The sequence below is a fragment of the Nyctereutes procyonoides genome, unplaced genomic scaffold (assembly GCF_905146905.1).
Source record: "Nyctereutes procyonoides isolate TBG_1078 unplaced genomic scaffold, NYPRO_anot_genome, whole genome shotgun sequence".
Lineage (NCBI taxonomy): Eukaryota > Metazoa > Chordata > Mammalia > Carnivora > Canidae > Nyctereutes > Nyctereutes procyonoides.
Genome location: NW_026575120.1, coordinates 12,178,831 through 12,204,737, shown reverse-complemented (window position 1 = coordinate 12,204,737; position 25,907 = coordinate 12,178,831). Strand labels below are relative to the sequence as shown.

Here is a 25,907-nt window from a genome sequence, read left to right as displayed (position 1 = left end):
TTTTTTTTTTAAGGACCTAAGCTAAATCAGTATATCTTAGTTCATCTGAGTAGGCAAGTGAAGAAGGGATTACTATTTACTAAGCAACCATTCTGTACCATGAAATATTCACATATATTCTTTTATCAGTTAGTCTTGCCAGTAACCAGGTTTTTGGTACTTACAAGGGAATTAAGGAGTTAGGTGACGGGTCCAGGTCACAAAGCTAGGAAGGGACAGCACCAAGTTAAAACCTGTCTATGTGATGCTTTGATCTTCCCATACTTTCTTACCCAGGCAGACTATCACCTAGAGGTGGTAACAGTATAAATCCAGGAATAAAGTAGAGGCTCGGGAGTTTTGAACTGGACACCGTATTTTGATACAAAACCACCCATCTCCTCAAGTGTCATTTTCCCCCCCAATTTATAAGGTGAGAGTCACAACACATGTCCTGTGCCACAGAACCATGGTCTCTGGAGATTATTAAAATCTAAATATATCTTATATATATTTATAAAATATAAAATTTGTGTGTATATATTATATATACATTATATATATAATATATATATAATACATATATATTATAATGCTTTATAGTGCTGTGAAATTCTTGGAAGAAATAAAAGCATATGGTCATCTGTAACAGTATGTCACCAAGCTTTAAAATGGTGGCTAGTAAAAGAACTGCCAACTTAAAATTCAATGTTAACCACTTTCTTAAACTCTTAAAATAGATTAATAAGTATGCACCTTTAAGGAAGTTACAGTGATACAATATTTAAAGTGATCCTAACGTCACTAAAAATGTACTTGACTACTTTTTACTCGTCTTACTCCTTTTGTTTTTGCTCTTGGTGCACAATTTTGCTTTCTCCTAACGTACGCAAGCAAATGGATGGTCACGACGTTTCTTTTCATGCTGTGGACAAACACTGAAGATGTTAAACAGAAGGTGTTACCTAGAATGCAGAGACCATCTGTACAGTTTTCAGATTCCTGGCTCAGCCCTTCACAGAATTTGCCCCCGTTCCTTGGGGGTGGCGCTGTGCACTCCCGAATCCGCAAATGCTCGCACTCTGGACTGCAGACGGACCATTCGCTCCACACTTCCCAGCTCCCATCCACTTCAAGGGAAACAAAAGGAACCACCATTAGAATGAATCTGGTGGCTGTCAAGAGACTCACCCCACGGCTGCTGTTGTTCTTACAGCTGGATTTTAAAGAAATCACCACTACCACACACACACACACACACACACACACAAAACAAACAAAAAACACCAAAATAATTTCTGTTTATCTTCTCTCCATGGTTTCTTTCCTCAAGACAGAGGGTAATATAAGCAGTGGTATAATTCTCTGGCTATTTCAGGAGGAGATCAGTTACTGAATTTAGGCACGAATTCGCATTATCAGTGCCCTTGGGGTGGCTAATAATGTCATTACCCATTCTTTCCCAGTCTTTCATGCCCAAGTGCATCTTAGATGGACAGACACGGTATGTGTGGTAACCACTGGTAATCGCCACTTCCTTGTGGGTTGACAGTTTAGAACGGAGAGTAGAATGAACTATCTTTAAGCCCTAAAAGCCCTAAACAATAAAAAGTTAAACCTATATATATTGGTGGTATTAAAGTAAAACAGGTCGGTCAAACCCCAAGATACCAGGACTTACATAAATAGAATTTTGCGGGTCACGGATTGCTTCTGTATGTAGAAATGAACAAACGGATTTTAATTCCACTAAAAATTGACCCTAGAGATTATGGCAGCTATTGGAGGCAATTGTCCCATTACCTCTTAGGAATAGGCCAACTACGCTTATGTGGGTTAAGATAGATCGTGCAATTTTTAATCTAGAGCAATTAGTCAAGAATTGGGTAACATAAAAAAATACTGAATTTGAAGGAAAAATTTTGAGTACTTGTCTTGGTTGTGTTTACATAGTGGCTCCTGAGCAATCCCTTAGCCCGACTTTACTATTTTTGTCAACGGGGAGATAATAAAACTCACAACACAGAGTTAAAGGACATGATATCTATAAAAGTATCTTGCACAGTATCTGGCACATAGTAAGCACTCAATAAATAAATGTTTACTGAATACGAGTTTAGAATTAAACTCTGAGAATAAGCTGCTGGTGAGAGCCTCAGCTTCGCTCTGAGCACTCTGATCTGAAACTTAAAAGAACACAGAGGCTCTAGTCCAGTGTCCTTGGGGTTAATGTTTTATAATGCATGTGAGACCCAGGATCATTTATTTCTCAGTGGGAGGATATGCTTTCCATAAAGAAAGTCATCTTCCATCTCATCTATTCCTCATTGTAGAAATTGGATTAGAGCCAGTAAGAGACGAACAAAAGAGCTTCTAAGAGCCATATTTGGTAAATGAAGCCTCTATTTAGAAAGGAAGGCAAACAGACCAAATATAAAATAGAAACTGCTGTGATACTGTACAATCTCTGCCAATTGCATTGGAAATAAATACAAAAATAATAAGGTTAGTTGGATTGGAAGTGATAAAAAAAGGGTCAAAGTTTTGCTACCAATTTTGTGCTCACAGATAACTCAATCCCTGTTACTGTATAAGTAAATGCCACCAAATGGGAGAACCCAAGGAGAGAAGGGAGGGCTTGGCCCAACCAAACGTGGGTAATATAGAAATACTCCAAAGCATTTGGCTTGTTGATGGCAAGTGTCCAGCATCACGGAAGTATTAAAAAAATGTATATATATATATTTAAGCCCCCTAATGGAGGTATCTCACCCACATTCTTGCTATCATAGTGAGTTTCACATAAGCTCTTTGGACAAAGGCTGCATTCTGAGAATGTGGGAGAGGATAACTTTGGGAAGGAAGGTTACATTCAATGCTTCCCACCAGTGTGCTAGTGTTGGTGGATCAGAAGGGAAAAGGGAATCTACACATATCTCACCAGGACAAAGAGAAGTGCAGGTTATTTTCTGCACTGACATTCCCTCACAAAAGGCCCCACCATTCAGAGGAGCTGGGTTGGTGCAGGTCCGGGAACGTTTCTGCCATCCTCTACCACAGCGAACATTGCAGGCTGACCACTCTGTCCAGGAAGACCAGCCTCCATTCACTGAGAGAGAAAAATGGGGAGGGGAGAAAGAAAGGAGAGAGGTTTTTATTGATTGCCTACTATGTGCAAGCCACTGTGTCAAGTGTTGTGAGTTCGGCATCCAGGGACCAAGGGGCCCTGGGACCCACATTGGCTGCTCCGTCATGAGGCCACAGTGGGGCTCACCTCACCTCTGTCCCTTAGTCTACTCATCTGGTGTGAGGGGGACCCAGAGAATTTCCTCTGTGGGGAAATTATGAAAAATAGGAAGAATTCATCAACACATCACTAAAGCACTTGAAAATCCACAGTACAGAAAGGAAATACCATCATTTGAATTTCTATTACTTTAAGTGCTTCAAAAATAAATCCCAGGGCTCTTCTATTGTGGAAGGGAATGCCTTTACATAAATAGCCAGGAAGTTCTTTTATATAATACCTGAGATATTCAGTAAAGAGTAATGTTTGTTTTTGGTGGATTTCCTATGCCAGGAGAAGTGGCCACAGCAGGTCCAGAGAGGATGGGGGTGGAAGACGGATCAGGTAGGGGTGGGAAACAGAAGTTGCCCACTTTGTTTCTTTTAAAATATAACACTACAGGAGGAAATGACAGACTTTTAAAATTATTTTTAAAAGAGGGATTGGAAATGTTCCTATCTCCTGGAAGTCCAATACTGGAGGGAAGAGCCAGCACATCAATAGCAATAGGGATGTGTTCTCACCTACCAAATGGGAGAGGCAGGAGAGAGCACAGTAGTGAAGGACTCCTAAAGTGGCTTTTGGCTGGAAACAATGGAAGTTTTAACGAAATACACATCCATCTACTTCTCTGCTTTCCGTCCTCCCTATCTATTCCTGGCCTTTGGGCTGGTCTTACCATAAACCACTACTGTGGCTGACAGGCTCCTCCTCTTGGCCACGATGTTGGCTGCCATGCAGGTGTAATTGCCTGAGTCTGAGAGCCGTGCCTGTCTGATGATGAGGTTGTGGTCAGCCCTGGTGTCAATGTTCTCATCTTGCTCAGAGTCAATGGGTTCCTCATTTTTCAGCCATTCCACCTATAAGGAGAAGGGAATGTTTACTTTACTGGTCATTAAAAAGAAAAAAAAAACCCTCTTTTCTGGAATTGCTAGATGAGCGCTTCTGGCATGGGGGAGATAGACATTTGTAACATATAGATCAACAGCAATGATTTTACCATATCCCATCCCTTTTATTTAGCATATTCAGGAAATTAGCACTCAATAAACTGGAGGCAGGAAAAGAACACAAATACGTACTGACTTTGACCCACTTTTAAAAAATGCAGTGGAAGAGAGAAAAGGGGGCCACAATTAGGTCATTTCATTTTATTTCATTTTATTGTGACTCTGATGATGAGGACTGTGTTTCCATGACAAGTCCAAAATGGAGCTCAGAAAATCAACACATATATGCAGAACTTTGTGATGAGAGGATATTTATATTGTCAAACAAGGTTTCATGTCAATGTGTGCATTTAAACAAATTTTAAGAAAGGTGTGATGGGGTGCATGGGTGGCTCAGTTGATTAAGCATGGAACTCTTGGTTTCAGCTCAGGTCATGATCTCAGGGTCCTGGAACTGAGCCTAGTCTTCAGCTCTGTGCTCAGCAGGGGAAGTCCTCCCCTGTCACTGCCTCTCCCCCTGCTTGCACTCTCTCTAAAATAAATATATTTTTTTTAAAGGTGTGATAATGTATAAAGGCCAATGTAATACAGATTTGGGCAATCATAGGCAGTTAAATCCAAATCTCAGTATTCTCTAGTCTTGTGATCAATTACTTAATTCCTTCAATGATCCAAAAGACATTTAGACCTGGCTAGATGGCAGAAACATTTAAGGCCCAGCTTCTCCCTGGAGGAGTGGACTTCCAATATCTTGGGCACAGGCTAGTCACATCTCTGATTTTTTTTTAATTTTTATTTATTTATGATAGTCAGAGAGAGAGAGAGAGAGAGAGAGAGAGAGAGAGAGAGAGAGGCAGAGACATAGGCAGAGGGAGAAGCAGGCTCCATGCACCGGGACCCCGACGTGGGACTCGATCCTGGGTCTCCAGGATCGCGCCCTGGGCCAAAGGCAGGCACTAAACCGCTGCGCCACCCAGGGATCCCTGATTTTTTTTTTTTCTATAGTTTGCTCCTAGAGAACCTATTTTATTTTTTCCAGTTCCTTTCTAATCCTACCCTTGGTCCCAAAGTCACTTGCCTTGGACATCTGGAAAAGACAGAGTTGGAAGCTTCTGTTCCCTAGATCCTCATCTTCCCCCCAGATGAAGTGCACCACTTTTAGTGCCCCTATTTTATCAAGCAGGCCAATTTCACCCCTGAACTACCTGCCTTCCTTCCTCATCATGTACTCTGCTTCCATATCTAAGCAACATCTCTACTCTCTAGTGCCATATTGGTAGCACTAGATGCATCTCATTTGACAATAACCATTTAGCTCTAGGTATTAGTATATATTACACACAGAAATTTAACAGACACACAAAAATCATAATTTAACGCAGAAAGCAACAGTGGTGACTATACCAAAGAGACACCACACAGAGGCATATGCATTGGGGGGCTTTTCATCATACCCTGCCCTCTGTTAGCACAGACGATTGAAAGTTGGTTTTGGAATAAGATGCCTCATTACTCTTTAAATCTAAAGAATTTTAATTTACCAATAAACAAGTGGCATCTGTTGTACAGTAATTTGGTTTTATAAGGATTTGTTGGTCTTTATAAAAAGGGATTTACTTATCAGAAGAAAGCCTATTACGATCCTTTATAATGAAATTTGTCCCAAGTATTTCCCCACTAACAAGTGTTCAGAGGATCCCAAATCATCACTATCCAAAAGTTACCCTCCAATTTTGGAAAATAAAGTGACACAAAATAACCAAAAGAAGAGGTCTGAGAACTTCTTTTACATATCAATAAGAGGAGAGAAAGGAATGTTGTCCAGGCCCTGAAGTAAAGAAGTAAGCCGGACTACCAACCTCAGGAGTTCCTGGGGTTATCACCATGTTCCTGCCTGGAGGAGGTGTAGGCACTGATGATGACCCAGAGCTCTGGTTAACAAAGCAGGGCAGCAGAGGGATTTTAAAGCATCTGACCCCCAGTCTGTCAGCAAATGCCATCTGTTCCCCACTGACACTGAATATTTTACAGTAATTCATTCATTCATCGATGAATATTCAAACACACACGGCTATCGAGGGGTCTGGAGAGGGGTAAAGCAAGACAGTCAAAACCCACATAGCCTGTTCTTTCATGGATCTCACAGTTAATGGGTAAGGTGGAAATAAAGAAGTCAATCGTGTCACCACCAGATAATAAGAGCTGGGAGTGACACTGTCACCAGTATCTGGAATGAAACACTTACTCTAAGGCCAACATGGATGGATTTTTGAAATCGCTATCACAGCTATGTCACTGGAAAGGACAAACTGGTCAGCTTAAAACAGGCGTGGGGAGCTTCTGTTCCACACCACTCTCCTGGTTCAGAAATTCTGAGGTTAAATTGCCAGTTTTTCTGTTAATTCCCTTACTCTTACTATTTGTGGTACCTACAGAGCTGTTTCCTATGTCCCCATCTAAGTCTTCTTTACCATAGCTCCCCACAAACAGTTGGTCAGTAAAGTCAGACAACTCTGACCCAGAAGTAAGTCATCTCTAGTGAGTCAACAGCCAGAAAGAGCTCTGGGGACCAAAACCAAAGGAGTCCCAGCACTTAGGAATCAAAGAAAACTTTCCTGAAGGAATTTCAGCTCAGAAGAATTCAAAACCACTATCACCAAGTAGAAGTTTGGCTTCAAATTGAAAACTTATATAAGAACAAACCATGCACAAAATTAAATAGCCAATAAACTAGGAAAATATTTGATACAAATTTGGCAGATAAAAGGAGAAAGAACATGATGATCTGAGGAATCATAATCTCAATAGCTCAAGCTCTCATTCACTGCTGATAGAATTCCACCCTTGGTAATACAGCGTTAAGATGAAGGAAAAAAGGGATACACAGCAATTAAACAATTGAATAAATATCCTACACCACTAATAGAAAAGTTAATATAATGAAGTTTTTCCTACCAAAATACCAAAGATTACAATTACACACAGACACACACACACAAGCACAGTTTTTATTTTTGTGGTTTGCTTTTTTTTTGAACTTGCAGATCACAGAACATTTCTGCAATCGCTCCTCTACCATTATCCCCTCTCCAGGATGTGAGCAACAGCGTCTAACTACCTGGGCTGTGGGGCTGCTTTCATTCTTGCCTCCACAGTTGATTCTCCACGAAAGAATTAGATCACATCACTTTCTGGCTTGAAATCCTTCAATGGTCATGAATCTCACTTAGGGCAAAATCGCAAATCTTCACCAAAGCTAACAAAGCGCTTCTTGATCTGCCCCCGCCCCCCACCAGTCCTCCACCTCAGGTGCCCCCATACTTGGGGCACCCCTGCTCCTTCTGCTCCAGCCCTCTTGGATCTGTCCAGTCCTAGAAAGCTTAAAGCAAGTTCCCACCTCAGGGTCTTAATACTTGCTGAATCCTTTACCTGGAAGGACTTATCTGTAGGCAACCTCATGGCTCGATCACACTTTTCATTTAAGTCTCTGATCAAATGTTACCTCCTCAGAAAGGATCTGCCTAATAGTACTTTTTCCTAAGTAGCCTCTCTCCCCTTGCCTACTCCCCCACCCTGTCTGCTTCAATCTTCTTCCTAATATTTATCTCCATCCAATAGTATTAAATATAGTAATGCCTTTTGTTCATGTAACTATGACCCCAGGAATTTACTAAAGTAAAGGATTAGGGCTACAAGAAGGATTTAAACACAATAAATTATTTTTGGTAGAGAAAGAGAGGGAGGGAGGGGAGGAGGGAGAAAGAAAAAATGTATATCAAAGCCACACACCAAATAGAGCTCTGTTTAAATAAATCATGATGCAACAATATGATTTAATGTTATATAGACCTGAAAAGTCATGATTTCAGCTAGTGAAAATACAGAAAAGGCTCTGAGTATATGAAAGGGTCCAAATGCAAAATTATATGCTTATTTAGTGATATCATAAATTCATAAAACAAAAAATTCACAAATATATATACTTAATGACTGGAAGAAAATGTAGGATGTGTGTATAGGGGTTTAAAGGGAAGCCTTTTCTTCCTGGTGGCTAATTGTGGCACATTCAATGGAAACCTATTTAGTAATCTGACAAAATCACTTTAGCTTAAAAAATCTCTCTTAATTACCATGTGGCACAGCGTTTTTCAAATTCGTATTCACAGAATGTTTCCTCAGTTTAATGCTTACCTGAAAGTCCAAGATGAAAAAAAAAAAAAAAAGAAAAGATAAGGAAATTTCTTATAATTCCTGAAGAAGTGAGGGTATTAGAGCCACAGATGTTAGGGAACCCAAGCTGTATTAACATAGTAATTCCCAGAGCCACTGTTGGCAGAACTCCAGGAGGGATCATTCATATTCTTCCCTATGTCAGTTGTGCCCTGTAGAGATGTTCAGGGCACAACCTGGACCACCATATAAATTGACCGCACCATATACTCTATCCCCTACCCACCCACATGTACTATGGATATATACAATGGTCTGCCGGTGGGTCTCCCCAGATCATAGTTTGAAAAACACTGATATGGGATGAATGAGGTATCATAGTTTTATATATATATATATATATATATATATATATATATATATATATATATATATGTTGTGGTAAAAGTTTTTTACGGTGTCATGACTGAGGTCCTGTGATCCAATTAGTTCTATAAACAAGTGGCGCATTAGTAGACTCCTAACCGTAGAACTGTTTTTTATCTGTAAACTAATAGTTTATCCATTAAACTGATGGCAGGATCTTTATGAGGAAATCAGTTTGGTATTTTCTGAGCTTATAAAAATGACAAATTGCTTTTGGATTTACACTTTTGTCACTTAGAGAAATTTTAAAACATTTTTGATGAGCTAAGTGCTCCTAATGTAGAGTAGTTTAATAAATAAGATAGAAGAGCATTCCCTAAACCAGCAGTTGCAAACTCAAATGTTCCTGGGGGCCAAGGAGGGCACATAAATTACTGAAGTGGCCCTGGGTGCAAGACATCCAGGCACATTGCTTGCATATTAAAGACAAAGGGCTGTTCATTTCCCCCAAAGGAATGAGCTCACTCTCATTTGTCTTAAAAAATGTTAGCACTTTCTGTCTCCTTTTGTTTTCCTACTTTAGGTAGAAAGACGAGTATTAAAAAAAAATCAACAATGAGTATAATATAAGCGACAATGACCTCATTTTTTGCTTAAAAATCTCTCAATTTTAAGGTAGCCATACTCTGAATTTCTGGAGGAATCAGCCTCTGTGTCAGGATATATGGGAAATGTTGGCCATTTATGACAAAATGTAGATTACGGGACCCATGCAAATGTGCAGCCTGACCAGTCAGGTCCAGACTGTTGCTACTAGTGTAACCAGAGCTTACAACTCTCACAAGAAAACTAGGGATGCATATTCTAATGTAATACTTCTTGATTCTAACATGAGGGCTCAAGATATATTGTGAGGGCCAGACACAATGTAGCCATAAACTAGATTCACTCCCCCTTCTCCACAGAAACTATAACACACCAGCTTTCAGGCCACTGGTGAACATTACCACAAAGAGGAGCTCAATGTCCTTCACTGAAGTTAATTCTTTTTCATGAAATCTGCTTCCTCCATCATCCTAAAATGTTATGGTTCACATGTATCACATGCCACTCTCAGGGCTTTCTCATGGAAATATCTGACAAGTATCATAAGGGCATGAATATTGAGTTAAAAAATTATTTTACAAGACACTGCCAACACCAGAAGGCCCTAATTAAGCCCTTAACAGAAGCAACACAAATTTTCAAATTAGCATTAAGAGATCAATACATTGACTACCTTGAAGCTAACGGATATTTATATCACTAAAGCCAAATGACCTCGTGCTAACAGGTCATCTCTTTGACAGGGAGGCTTACCAGACCCGAAGGTTGTTGGAGGCATTCACCCCTCAGAGAAACAATTCTTTGTATGATTCTCCTTATTTGGTTTAGATGGATAATCCCAGTTAGGAGTGTGTGAAGAAGCTAGTTACTTAGAGGTAATGAGCTTATGGATTTGCAGGATGCCCGCATCTTTTAGCATAGTGTTATGTACAGATGGTCTGCAATTTGTAGATTTTTCCAGTTTATAAACAAATCTGGAAAAGCAGACCATCAAAGACAATTAGATTTCATGCCAGACAGCAGGTTCCTGATCAGTCATTCTGGCTAGCTAGGAGCTGAACGTATGTAACTGATGAGCCTATAGGTTTTCCCAACAATAGGAAGCAAGGTGGTATTGGATGGGGAGGAAACCTCCTTTGGAAGAGTAATGGATTGATGCTTTGTGGGGCTTTTCTTATCTGAGACCGTGATTATAGGTGAAAATGTTTGAATGAGACCTAACATTTCACCTCTATTGACCTTTTGTCAGACATCTATGAATGTACACATATAAACCTTACACTTAAATGTTTATTTTCATCAGACAGTATGTCAGAATTCTAATACTCCTGTTCTTGTTAATATTCCATAAGAAAATGAGAAGGCAGTGTTATTAACCTTTCAGAAGTGTAAAAAAAAAAAGCCAGTGAGGATTATTTGTTGATATCATCTACCAAGTGTTCTGATCCTCCGAGACATGACAGCCATCTTGTGACTATGAACAAAAGGCAAGAGCCCACAGAGATATTGGTCCATGGTCTTTATACTCCCAAGTGAACACACTGTGATTTAAGGCATTATCTCATTGATTCTGAGAACTCTAAAGTAGGCAAATAAAGAATTTTCTTCCAATTTCACAGAGTATATGATTTGCCTAATACAACATCCTTGGAAAATGGTAAAACTAGAAGCAGTAGCCGTCAAATAGTTTTTCTACCAGAAAACATAGCTGTTTTCTTACGTCTCTCACTGACCATATAAAGTGCTGTTCTTTAACATCTCCTATGATTTGACCTGCCATTCTTGAATACGTCTTAACTGGGACTTACCTACTGCATAGCCCGACATTCTTCTATGCATAATGGAGCATACTGTCTTTTTTTTTTTTTGTAAAGATTTATTTATTTGAGATAGAGCACACACACACACACACACACACACACACACACACACACACGTGAGCAGGAGGGAGGGGGAAGCAGACTCCCTGCTGAGTGGGGAGCCCAATGTGGGGTTCGATCTCTCAACTCTGAGATCATAACCTGAGCTGAAACCAAGAGTTGGTACTCAACCAACTGAGCCACACAGGCACCCCAGAGAATACTATTGTCTAAGGTCAGCTCAGGCCATTACTTGATTTTCTACTTTCAGATGACATGTCACCTGTCCTCTCCTCTCCTTGATAATTTATTTCCTTCAAGTTATTTATAACCATACTATCAGGTTCCCCCTTTGCCTTCCTTTTCTTGCCAGACTGTATAGATTGATTTTAAAGCCTCCTACACTGCAGTTTCTTCAATTTAGCTCTACTTATCTGATTACGCATCACAAAAGGAAGCAGAAATCCAGCTTAATTGTGAAGTCACAGCAGCAGAACCAGGCAAATGATAGAAACTTAATGATCACAGATTGAATCGCACTCGCTGATGCTGAAGGAAACGACAGACATGCGTACCTCTGCAGAAGCCTGAATTCTGATGATGGAACTGGATGTTCTGACATTGTAGGTCTCTTGTCAGACCAGTGCTGTCCTTTAACTTCTCCTTCTTAGTTCTGAAAGTCAGGTGTTGTCTCATGTTGGTTTTTTTATTCATTTTGACAGGTAAATGGTCTCTGAGAAAGGGAACACCCCTTCCACTGTTTACTGAAACCGTAACATTGTCATGAGTGAAGAATGAGCCCTGTTTACATTAACATAAAACATTTACAATTATGATGATCAGAGGCAAAAGACATGGAACAGATGAAACATCAACAGGAGAACAGGGAGAGAGAAGCAATGGGCAGATGATTTGTCAGGGTAGGTACCTGTTACCATTTTTAGCTGTGTTTTCCATAGTGCAATACATCTTGTGCTTTGCTAATTCTACCTTGGCTCATTCCCATCTGCTAGGGAAAATGGATTCTGGCTTTGAAAGTTTGATGAAGTAACACCTAGAAGGTGCTTCCAAAGCTTGATATCCCAAGGAATGCTCATAAACATAGCGTCATGTGCCATTTCATTTTAAGAGACTATTTTAGGATGGGAAGAACTCTCTAACAAGATTGCAGAGTTGGCTTTCAGAGAGACTCAAAACTATTTCTGCATTCACGTTCCCTCCCATAATTCCTGTTTCCTAAATAAGGTTTAAAGGTGGTGGTTGGGAGATATTAATTAACAGTTTCCCTTTCCTGTTTCATGGTACGATGTAATATACACTCAAGTGCTGAGAAAATAGCCATTTTTTAAGGATTAAAGCATTAAAGACTGTAAAATGTTCATATCATAAACCGGTTTTAAAAGCTGATATCTGAGTTACATACAATTAGATACACAAACACCTATCACTTACACATACGTATATACACACCATTTGAGAAATCTAGTCTGCTCTGAATAAAAATGTTTCCATTAGCCACAGTGAAAGGCTAATCATGTAATGATCTACAAAGGAAATGCATGGACAGATATGGATTAGCTCAGCTTCTGTATATTGGGTGGCTGAGAATGAATTAGCATAATCATAAATTTGTTCCAATTACAGAAGGCAATTATCAGAGACCAGCGTAGAGCATTATCAAAATGAAATCACCAAAGTGCATCTACATTCCAGGTAGATGCCATTGAGTTAATAGTGCTTATATATAAAAAAAAAGCCCTATACTCATTCATCTTTCATCTCTTTGATTACTCTACACTCCATACAAGTTCCCTTTTAGCTGACAGACACAAAGCCACAATGAAAAAAGAAAAAAAAATACATGCTGTAAGAAAAAAAAATCATGCTCAATATAATAACACAACTGTAAAAAAGTCTTGTATGGATAATTTCTCTAGATCAGTGGTTCAGATAGTGCTTTTAAATTTCAGACAGGAATTCCCATCACCTCTTATGTTCTCTCCAAAATATTGATTAGGAAAAAAACTGTGACTAAACCTGTCATTATCTGTGCCAAACAAAAGTCCTCTGAGCAGAAACATAGTGCTGTTTTGCCAGGGTAACCCCACTGCTGCTCATACTGTTTTCATTTTTGCCCATCATAAATAGAACCTGTTGCCTTATTAACCACTGCCAGCCTGGAAAGAACACAGGAGAGTTAAATCTATTTTGTAAAGAAGGCAACAGATTTAATATCCAAATTTTAGAGCTAAAAAGGCAATTCAGCTTAACTACTTAAGATTATACATATATATTACAATGTGCTCAGAACTTCAGGAAACAAACATTAAAGAGATGCTTGAGAGAGGGCAGACTAAAGAGAAAGACAGAAAGGTATTTTTATTGTAACTACATACAGTGGGTTGTAGTGTTAGAAAGGATGGTGGGCCCAGCAGAGAGGGAGAAGGGAAAGAAGGGAAATTCACATTTTACTTGTACTGATGACCTGCTATGTATTAGACACTAATCTAGGTTCTTTTACATCTTAACCCACGAGCTGGGCATCTTTATGCTTTTATACTTAAAAAATAACTGAGCAGGCAATATTCAAACATGCTCAAAATTCTAGTGTCTTAAACAAATCAATAAGCAAACAAAACTCCTTCCTTTCTTTATCCATAGCCACCTCTTTTGAATTCTTTGGCAAACAATCATTCACCGTCATTGCACTTAAAACGAGCTTCCACCCCATCGACTCACTGGGATTGCTCTTGCTAAGACCACCAGTCATCTGCAAGTTGCCACATTCACTGAATGCATATCATTTTGCATTCTTACCAAGCTTTCAGGAATAATGTGAACATTCTTGAATTTTCTCTTCCATTGTTTTTTTTATAATGCCACATGTTGCCTCTTACCCTTCTGGCCAATCCTGCCTTGTCTCTTTTCTTGGCTTCTTCTCTATCCAAACATGAAGTGCTGCATTTCTTTGGCTCACAAGATTAGGTCCCTCTCCACATCCTCATTGCATAATGTATTTCCATATGATATCACCAGGTTTGTGTGTCATTCATGGTTGCATCCTGAACATTTACAAATCAATATCTTCAGTTCACTGACCTCGAGCTGTAGCCTCTTATATTCAGATGTCTACTCAGCATCTATTTTTGTATGCTTCAATGATACTGTAAGTTCAAGATGTAGAACTGGATTTAGATTTTTTTTTTGAACCTTCTCATCTGAAAAATAGGGATTCAGTGAAAAAACTGGTAGAGTTGGTGGCATAATAATTTCACATTAAAAAGCACACTCTTGATGTCATGTATAGAATACATGGGACAGGGAAGGGCAGGCAAAGCTAGAGCAGAGAAACCTATAGAAGACTATAACAATAATCCTAGGGAGATGTGGTAGAGTAAACTGGAAAGTATACACTGGAAGTATATACCTATATACTTATAGGTATATAAGTAAAGAGCCTTGACAAGAAGTGAAGGGATCAAACAGAATGAATAAAAATTTGTGACTGATTTAAGATTAAAAGAGAGGGCAGTCAATATTTGGCACCCATATTTCTGACTTGGATAAGTGATACAGGGAACACAGATGAAAAGGTCATTTGGGGATGTTGTACTGATATGCACTGATTATCACTTTGGTCCTAATACACAAAAAGCACTCTCAAATCAGACAGAAGCAGACAAGTAAATAAGAAATGGCAACAGAAAAATATGGCAACAGAAAATAAGCTAAGTAATTGAATAATTAACGCCATGATATATACAGTGAAATTTACAATGTATATAAGGCATTGAGATAAACAGCTTGAATCCAGAACTCTTCAGCTCCAGACAAACATACTCAACTACTTTTTGGGAATATTTACTACACAGGCTTCAGGGTAAACTGTATCCAAGCCTATAAGCATATATGAAATCAAGCAGAAAGTGTAAGATACAGGGGGAGATTTTAAGATATAACACCCTGAAGGGGTGGCCCAGGTGGCTCAGCGGTTTAACGCCACCTTCAGCCCAGGGCATGATCCTGGGGTCCCGGGATCGAGTCCCACGTCGGGCTCCCTGCATGGAGCCTGCTTCTCCCTCTGCCTGTGTCTCTGCCTCTCTCTCTCTCTCTCTCTCTCTGTGTGTCTCTCATGAATAAATAAATAAAATATTTAAAAGAAAAAAAAATAAAACCCGGAAGAAAATAATCATTTTAATGACACAAAGGGGAAGAGGAGACTGCCAAAATTGAGAGTGTTGATATTGAGATAAGAGAGAAATCAGGAATATATGTATCATGGAAACCAAGAAAGAAAACATTTTAAGTACTTAAAAATTACCCCTGAAGTAAAAGGTGAGTATAGTAAAATCCCAGGCTTCATTTCAACATGAAGTTCATCCTATAGCATGTTAACTAAAGGACTCTACCCTGTCTTTGTTAATGTAAATTAATAATAATAATAATAATAATAATAATAATAATAATAATTAGTATTTTCCTCTTCTGTTCACTTTCAGAAGTGAAATTGTCAATAATAGTCAATATTATTCCCTAGAATTTCCCCAAAGTCAATTGTCCACTTGAAATGTAAAGTGCTATCTCTATTTCACTCTTTACAGTAAAACAACCCCAGGCATATAAAATATTAAAAATATAGTACATGAAGCTGCAAAAGTGCCATAAGGAAGCACAGGTGAATATTTTGGTGGTTTTAGACTGGAAATGGATTTCCTGCATGATATAAAAGCAAAAGCCACAAAGACTGACTATTTTTATTTTTAAGACTGACTATTAAAGTTTTAAAGTTCAATATACCTAAAAGATGCTTTAAAGATAAACATAAAAAAGATGTTTGCAAAAAAAAAAAGATGTTTGCATCATATGACAAAGTGTTATTATACTAAAATCAACATGGAAACTAAATACATTTTGTAATTTGTACATCATGATGCTCATCCAATAAAAATGGATGCTGGATAGTATATTCAATCAGTATGTACTGAATAAATATCAACCTGCTTTCTAATATGCAAAGATCATGCTAAAATCAATACAAAACATGAATTCCAACAGAAAAACTAACTAAGTACTTGAATGGATCATTTAGAGGAGAAAAATATGTATGGAGAAGTAATATATAAAAAGTTGTTCAATTTCTCCAATAATGAAAATGACAGGAATCCTGTTAGCCTATCCCTGTCGCAATCCTGAAACTATATAGGGTTGTCAAAATTGTAAAATAGATGTTTTCATTTACTTAAGATGCTGGTCTAAATTAGTACATCCCTTTTGAGGGACAATCTTGCAATTTTTACCAAAACTGAAAATACTGACATCATTTGATGTCAATTTCCACTGGTGGAAATAATCATCAGTAAAAATCCAGAGATACATGCTAAGATGATAATTATAGCCTTGTTTATAATAATGAAGAAACTGGAACCAACTTAATTGCTCATCTACAGGTTAAATCAATTACACACATTTATTCAATGAAAATACTATGCAACCATCAAAAAACGATGCATTTCTATTCTACTAGAAGGGGAAATATCTCCATGAGACATTCATTAGCTGTTAAAAGCAGATCTTAAAACTATATGTCTATTATCTCTCCATTCAAAGACACTCATAAATAGCTGTAAGGCAGCTTACCAAACATTATTTTGGTGGTGGAACTTTCAGTGACCAAAATTTTCTTCTTTCTAAATACCTATACTGCTGAAATTTTTAGTATGAACTCTAACAAAATTTCTGGCTCTCCCTTACATGAGTCTGGGTTCATTTCCTGGTCCCTTTTATTTTGGTGGGGTCATGTGACTACTTCTGGTTAATTAGTCATCAGTAGAAGCTGTTTATTAGTTCCAGGACTACTTACTTTCCCATGTTGAGACTTTTTTGACTTCTTTGTTTCTCCCTCTGCCACAAGAGCTCACAGTTTTGTTTCTTTTCTTTCTTTCTTTTTTTTTTTTTTGAGAATGGCTATTCCATTAACCTTGGAACTGCAGTAACAGTGTCAAGAATAGAGTTCCCAGATGACATGTGATGGCCACGTAACACAAGAGAGAAATCAATCTTCGTTGTTTTAAGCTACTGAGATTTCTAGGTTGTTTGTTACTTTATCATAATCTAGTTTACCTTATTTTCTGCCATCTATATTATGCTTTTAAGCAAAAAGAAAAAAGCTATTTTCATTAAACAAAAATATGTTCCTCCAAATGTTTCTAACACTCCTGGTCTCTAAGAGGTAAACAAATTATCTTAAATTGCATATCTTTTATCCCCCCACAAGCTAATACATTAACTAGAAAAGCAATCCATTTCTAGATGTCTGGCAGGCAAAGTGACTGTCCTCCACATTGCACTTTATCTTCATAGGCTGGCTATTTTATATAACTCTTTGATTTCTGCATAATCTTACACAGTGTAGATCATGGCCAGTGAGTCATTGCATTCAAACCCTAACCTCTAAATTCGTGGAGAAAAATTTAAATGAAATTATACACTTTTACATGTCACACTTACTTCAGGTAACTATACAATTTCATCAACAAAATTGAGTTTTTCCAATTCTGTTTTTATTTTTTAAAATAACATAGGTTGTGTCGTGGGTTACAAACATTCCAGGAGGAATCTAAAAAGAAGTGACTTTGCACATCTGACATCATCTCATTTGAGGAGGGTGTTTACGTTTCCCATTTTAATCAGCCTGGTCAATTAAATTGGATGGTTACCTATTTGTTTCCTCCCACTTTATCCCCCTCTTCTTTGCATTCTGCTTTTTATGAACTAGCTCAAAGCTGCTTTTTGGTCTTCACAACACTACAGGGAATGTCTAAAAAATAAACTAAATTGCTTTCGTGACTTTGTTTTTTTTTAAATTTACTGAAAATTAGATTTTCAACAGCCTCTATGCTATAACCCCCTCCTTTCTTTTTAATTTAAATTTTGGTACTAAAATGAGCTTCCAACATTCCGTTAATATCACTAGGGGAGACACTTCTTTCCTATGCAATGTGCAGGTTAGTCTATAATTCCCCCCACTCCTATACTTCATTGTTCTATGATGTACATGTTATATATTTTACATAACATGTATATAACATATTTAGCAGTTTATTTGCCTTAAAAATTCTACCTTTCCATATTACTTATCAAAAGTACTCAATGATCAAATGATTAAATCTATTGAAAAAGAGAAGTATAACCTATTTTGAAATTAAATGCTCAATCATTTTGGGAAAAATAAATGGATATGCATGTATTAACTGAGTATACAGTTCTTAAAGAATTAGCTGAATATAAGGTCCAGAACCAGTAGTATGCTAGACCATAAAAATATACATTGCACTTTCTCTACAGATAATTCATGAATTCTATAATGTATGTTAAGATTATCGAAAGTTGATTCTATTTCATACTTCCTTCCCTGTTAAATCAGTTTGGAGTTAATCCCCTACTATCCCTCTATAAAATGAGAAAAAAAAAAAAGGCCCCTTCTTTCCCCTACTCACAAGGATCTTGGGAGATTGAAAATGAAACTATAGAACTATGGATGAAGCAATTTTGGTACAAACGTAAAGCAATAAATTAATGTAACGTGGTAGCAGACTCCAGGAATAGAGGGTCTCATGAGGCTTCACTCGGGATGTAAAGTCAGTAGTTCAAGAGGATGAGACCAGACAACAGCAGGCTGAATATGGGTTCTACCGGCCATTCCAAGTATTTGAACTCAGCCCTGAAGTCTCCAAGGGACCACTGATGGGTTTTAACCAAAGGAGTTTGGTTTCAGAAAAAATCATTCTGGTATCAATGTGAAGGTTCCAAGTGATGATGGGTTAGAGAGGCCAGATAAGTAGTTATTATTCCACCAAGGTAGAAGAATGATAAGGGCCTGAATAAGGCAGTCAGTAAAGATAGGAAAGATCTAACACAGAATAAATACAATTGATACGTAGTGGTAATTGATAATCAGAGAAGGGGTGAATGAAGGACCTGAAGAAATGTGCATAATTCACAAGTTCTTAGCTGGGGCAACATGTACCCTTAACCAAGACAAGGGGTCCCGGATTTTCAAGGTCAAGTACCTGTTTTCTACATATTTTCTACATTGTTAGACACTTTCAAGAACCGATCATCATCTTCAGCAACTGGACTCACCCAGCTAAACAGACATCAGTGTTTCTGGTTTAAGAATAAAAAACAATTCCACCAGGTGCTGTTATCATCAATAAAAATAATGCTTCTCTGTGGGCTTCTGGTTGGTGGTGATCATGTTATAGGTCACACCATAAAATAACTTTATAATTCTTGAATTAGGAGGAGGTTACTCTGCCCTTTATAGATGTCTGACTTTTGACTGTGGTCAATAGGTGGAGTGTACAAGCATCAGAGGTAGCACATCCAGAATGTCACCACTCCTTGAAGAGCAATCAATCATTTTCTGGGTGCAAGATACAACTGTAACTAGCATAAAATAAAAAAGGTCAACCTCTGGCTGGTGGTTATGACTTATTTTCTTATAGCCTGTTCTTTTTGGTTTATAAGCCCATGTTCTTGTTAATAAATAAAAAGGAAACTTATTTGAAGTTTCTTTACCCTTTATTTTTAAGCCAACCACTTCTCATCCACTTTTTCTGGTGTAAGTAGGACCCATCAAAATAAACTATTGAATACTTTTTGTAATCATTTTACAAAGTGCATAGTACCTGGGATAGAAATGAGGACATTATATTTGGGAATAATTAGGATCAAATTCTTCCTCTCATTTTTTAAACATTCTCTCTCCCTCTATGTCTTTCTCTATCACACATCTAGACATATTTACCCTAACCACTGTCCTCATCACTGCCACCATCACTACTGCCTGAGTGATCAAGACAGATATGATTATTGAGAAAGGGTACCTTCCTTATTTTCCTGTGGATTCATAGCTTATCATGAATACTTAGGTTATCTTTAGGCCAAAAGGCTCATATCATCAAATGTGCACCATAGCTACCATTGCAATAAATATTGTCAATCTGTCTGGTGCTTAAGAAGAGCAAAAATGCTAGCTGATTGGATTTGTCTTTAGAGTACAATGAATTGTAATAAGGGCAGGAAGATTGGTTGGTCAGGAAGTGCTAAAAAGATCGATCATTTTCTATGAGGCTCTGGGCTGCCTAAAGACAGGGAAGGTGCTAGCTGTTTTGTCTCATCCCTGAGCACTATATCTGGCACACATTAGTACGAAGCCTACCCTGGCGTTTCTGCACATAATAGTTAGGAATAAGTAAATCTCAATGAGTCCCTAAAGGAGATATATGGTAACAGCAAACCTGTGACCATTTATGACTTTGTTTTCTTTTCAGGGTTGTTCCTTTTTACCTTGGATGTGCTTGTTTGAAAATATCAGTGGGAGATGTGATAAATGTATGGAGGGACTCTGTGTTACCTGTTCTGTTTGGCATTTTCCCCTCCTCTTCAGCATCCTGGAGCTCAAGATCCTTTCCCTTTTCCTGTAAGTATTTACTTTGCTTTAAACCAAGACTTCTCTCCTATGAGCTTATATATATATATATATATATATATATATATATATATATATTTTTTTTTTTTTTTTACACAAATCACAGACTGAGTTTGGTTGTTCACTTTCCCATCCACACATCTGCAATCCCTATCAACCTTGGCGGTAATGCAATATCGCCAGAGGGCATTGTCTGCTTTATGAACTGCTACAACTTCAATAAAGCACAGGGCCTGCCTGGACTCTTCTAGTCTAGATTGTAACTCTAACTATAGATAGGGCTGCCAGGCCACATATCATTAGAGAACCAGGTTTCACTGAAATCGGTCTATACTGCATGAAGTTCTATTTTTTTTTTTAAGCTTCTGTTTTGTTTCTTTTTGATTTTGCTAAAGGAAAGAGACTCAAAGAAACACACGTCCTATGCAGTTCATACAGAGTCAGCACTGGAACTGATACATGTTTAGGAGAGTAATCAGTCCTGGCAGCAGAAAATGTGATTTGCAACCCATTGTCCTATTTTCTATGAGAAGATAACGTTGGCACAAGATGATGCTAGGTCCTCAGCCATAGAATCTGGAGCACCAGGAGGGAAGAACTATGGAGCAGGAAATAAGTTCAATTATAGCTCTAAGTCAGAATACAATTGCCTGGGGTTCAGGACTGGGGTCCACTCAGGAGTTCCAGACAAGAAACCCAAAGAGTGAGAAAATCCTACACTAACTGAACAGGTACAGTTACTGGTTTGTTTCTGTATTCAATGATACGTGTGTCATCAGTGACTGGGGGTGATCACCCAAAAGCAGTAAAATGTGGCAACAGAGGGACAGTTAATGGATTGTAGCTTTACTTCTGACTGCTCAGAAGGCTGATGTGTTCTACATGTCTAATAGATTGGCCTAGGGCTCTCGGATTTCCCAAATATTACAGAGGACTGGTTCTAGAACCTGACATAAAAGATCAATCTACAAGTGGGTGCTAAGGTCCTGAGCACAAAGTCTCCAGCAGGATAAAGGAGGAAGGAAAACGGTAATTGGGGATGTGACTGTGAAAGTCGTAGATTCTCTCTCTTTTAATCTTTTAAAGATTTTATTTATTTATTCATGAGAGACACACAGAGAAAGGCAGACACATATGCAGAGGGAGAAGCAGGCTCCCTGTAGGGAGCCCAGTGTAGGACTCGATTCCAGGACCCTGGGATCACGTCATGAGCCGAAGGCAGATGCTCAACCACTGAGGCACCAGATGCCCCATAGATTCTCTCTTTGTACGGCTTCTTTCCATCATACTCTTTCCATCATACTCTGCCAGTGCAGGGCTCATTCCCAAGCCCTTCCTATACAAAAATCTCCCTTGGGAGTTTTAAACCAGAACCAATATTAAACTGGAAATGAAGTTAAAAATTAAACCAGAAAAAAAAAACTTAAAAAAATTCAGATTTTTAAAAGAATGAAATTAAAATTTTAAAAAATATTTTATTTATTTACTTGAGAGAGAGAGAAAGAGCAAGAGCACACAAGCTGGGGAGTCAGGGAGAGGGAGAAGCAGGCTCCCCACTAAGCAGGGTGCCCAACTCGGGGCTTGATCCCAGGATCCTGAGATCATGATCTAAGCCAAAGGCAGACATTTAACTGACTGAGCCACCCAGGTGCCCCTGAAATTAAGTTTTAAACAGAAACAAGGAAGGACTAAAATGGGCGTTACTAGTCCAAAATTTAGGCTTCAGATCCTGAGTTTTCTCTGTCTTCAGTCAAGGATGTCTCATTATTTCAACTGCTGGGAACAAGCAATAGTATCTTTCAAACGAGCTCCTCTCCACTGCAAACAATTTCATAAATGTTTCTTGTCTGTGCCAATCCTAGGTGTAAAAGTACTGTGCCTTGCAATATTTACCCTGAAAGGAAAGCCATAGGAATTTACATGTCACCTATTTCCTGTCCTTACTTAGGACACTCACCAAGTGACCAGAACTCCTAAATATACACCTGGAGGTGTGTGGGAGGGAGGGAACAGTGGGTGACCTGCTCTAAGCTCATTTCATGGCAGAAGAGAAATCAGAACCCAGGCAGAAAGGGACACAGTAGGCCTTTGTTTGTTGTCAGCCACAATTTGCTTGTAAATAGGCAGCCCTGAGGGGAGGGAATCCATTTATTCCCAACCCCACTTCCTAATTGTCTAGTGCCATGGCTTTATTTTATCTCAAAGCAACATATATATATATATATATATATATATATATATATATATATATATATGCAACTCTGCTTCCCTCTGGCTCCCCTTTTTCCCATTTCCCCTATTTTATAACATAAACTAACTCCCAGCAGAATGAGAGTGATGAAGGGGTGTCTTTGGTTCTGCATACATTATAGGGATCAAAACTAAATGCTGGGTGATAAATACCACTGGAGAGCACAGAATGCTCCAGGAGAAAATGATATTTAATGGAGTCGCTCTTAAAAGTATCTGCATGTGGCAACGCTAAATACCATGAAGTCTCTGTTACAGATCACAGAACTCAAATGCATGAATATTAAAGAAGAAAACAGCAGTGGAACAGCTAAAAGTGAGTGGAGGAAGCTACTAAGAGAACCAAATTCATCAGGCTTACTTCCTGTCATATGGTCCCCTCCAGACAAAACCACAAAAACCTAAAACTTTTTCTTCTTGATTTATTGTTTCACTCATTCTTTCTTCTATCCATGTTCCTTAATCTTTCCATTTCTATCATGTTCTGCCCAGAGAGATAGGATTTGAAAATATTTGGAGAGTATAACAATGACACAGTCCCGTATATTTGTATTTTAATTGGGGCAAAGGTTTAATCTAAGAAATGATTCTCTAATGGTGAAATTTCAGGCAAGAATGAGAAAATGAAGGTGAGCATGAAATGAGTGAAAGTTTTGGTAAATTAAATCTTTAAGTTATAGCCCAGTGACACCTGGGTGGCTCAGCCAATGAGCAACTGCCTTCGGTTCAGAACGTGATCCCGGGGTCCAGAGATTGAGTCCCACATTGAGCTCCCTGTAGGAGCCTGCTTCTCTCTCTGCCTATGTCTCTGCCTCTATCTCTCTCTCTATGTCTCTCATGAATAAACAAAATCTTAAAAAAATAAGTTATATCTCATAAATGGTTTCCTATATTTATACAAATTCTCTTCTACAGGCTGACTTCTTCTCTATCTGTATTCTTTTCCCTTCTAAGAATGGGTGGTGGCGATGGTGGTGGGGTGCTTAGAGCTTGGATATATCAATTTTTTCAAATGTTGACCCTGAGAAAGTCAGTGAACATTCATGTCTTTGCTCCAGCAAAGCCCAAGGTATCTTAGAAACCATCCCTGTTGAAAACTCACTTGCAGGGAGGACGATGCCCATTTAAATGGCTGTTACCTACAAGATAGAGCATGAGGTTGATGGGGTTCAGGGCAGGCCACTGCAGAATGTGCCACTTTGATATGCAGATTATTTCAAGCTGAAGACAAGTAAATTCAAGAAGAGCTTTTTATTTCACTCTTTAACTGCCTAAAATAATTTATATAGAAGGTCTATGCCAGAAAGTGATTATCAAAGATAACTTTGTTGTTGTTTTTTAATCAGAAAGAATTCTCACCATGGCAATGACAAACAATTGATTACCAAACATTTGCTCCTTCCATCTTTCTGTAAATTGCCTTCTGCCTCTTTGAAGTCCCAGACTCTCTTCCCCTTTCTCTTTAGTTCAGGATGGGATATAAGCCTCAATTGTCTGTCAGGGGGCCCTTGTGTCTCTGTGGGGCTCCTGAATGTACGTAGTTAAATTTGTTCTTCTTCTGTTAACCTGTCTTTTGTCAATTTAACTTTTAGTCCAGCCAAAGAACCTAGAAGGGAGAAGGAAAAAGTGTTCATCTCCTGCAGATTGGGTACCCCATCACGAAGCCCTCCCCTCACCGGACACTGCTTGCTCCCAGCTTCTGCAGCTGGGACCTTGGGACCTCTGACAGAAGCTGGCAAGAAGTAAGAATTCTTACATCAGTCTCCTGGACCACTGGCTGCAAGATCTGGTGGAAGCAAGAACAGTGCAAGTCCTTGTCTTTTTTCTTTTTCTTTCTTTCTTTTTTTTTTTTTTTTCCAAATTCAGATTGGCAGGAGAAAATATTTGTGTAAACTAAGTTCCTTAAGTATAACAACTCCAGTAAAAATCTACTAAGAATATTTTTGTTTCCTATTAATACTTTTCCTTCAAGAAGAGATGGCCATCATTTTCCTCTTAGTCTTTTGTGTCATTGTCATAAGAGAGTTTTAAAACCATAGGATTAAACATAGGCAGAGGTCCTATTAGCCTGTGTTTCCAGCTGGCCACACAGATTGGGGAGTTCGTGGTTCTCACCAGACTGGCATCTGTTTAGATAAACTTTGCTGTGGATCTCCTATGTAAAAACCAGATAAGGTTTTCCATTCATCTTCTTTTATCCTGAGACCCTGGTTTTGTGACCAGTGAGAATATTCTCTCAGGTCTCTACCAGCTGGAAGGGGCAAGTACAGGTGCATATTGTATGGCCAGCTGAGTAGTCTGAGGTTCTGAAACACAAAGTCACAAGAGCACTTTCTTAGTCCAGTCATGCCTGCCTTCAGGGAAATGTGTCTTAAGGGATCCGGTCCATATGGCCTTTGTCCTCTCAACCTTGGTTGTCTTGTTTGTGCTGGAAAAGTCTCATTCCAGTAGTGCCTGCCTGGTGTCACAGATCAGTGGGTTTGTGAATTGGAGGCATATCATGGTGCCATGGGAGGCCACAGACACAGTTCCACTACACCATTCTTCCCACCCATGACAACAAAGGTTTTCGCTTTTTTAGGCTAACTCAGGGAGTGAACTTTCTAGATCTTATGAGGGTCACACCTTTTGCACTTTCCCTTAGACCACCTCTTGTGTCCTTGGTTAAGCCATAAAAAAAAGGCTTGCTGGTTTTAGTCAATACAGAGAATAATAGATCTTGCCCATTAATGGCCAGAAGATTTCTTTTGAATTAAAATAACTTTAGTATTAAAAAAAAATTAAAGTCCTCTCACCCTAAACAATTGTCTTATTGGTACATATGGCACCCAATTAAAAAGTGGATACAAAAGAGTATAACAGCTGGCCTTGGGGACACCCTTAAGAAGATGAAAAAACAAAAATTAAACTTAGAACAAAATTAGTCTACATTCAACAAAAATTCCCCT

At 38.5% G+C, this 25,907-nt stretch overlaps 1 protein-coding gene across 2 annotated transcripts in view; it reads right to left on the bottom strand.

The window, feature by feature from the left end:
• Nucleotides 1-25,907, bottom strand: part of UNC5D (unc-5 netrin receptor D) — a 527,088-nt gene that overhangs the window by 96,557 nt on the left and 404,624 nt on the right. The window contains exons 5-7 of one of the 2 annotated variants that reach the window (XM_055335242.1): nt 3,945-4,125; nt 2,921-3,088; nt 945-1,109 (exon numbers count right to left, since the gene is read on the bottom strand). In XM_055335242.1, coding sequence (XP_055191217.1) covers nt 945-1,109; nt 2,921-3,088; nt 3,945-4,125 — 514 coding nt within the window. The remainder of the gene's footprint in view (nt 1-944; nt 1,110-2,920; nt 3,089-3,944; nt 4,126-25,907) is intronic. The other variant, XM_055335243.1, reaches the window with a different exon arrangement.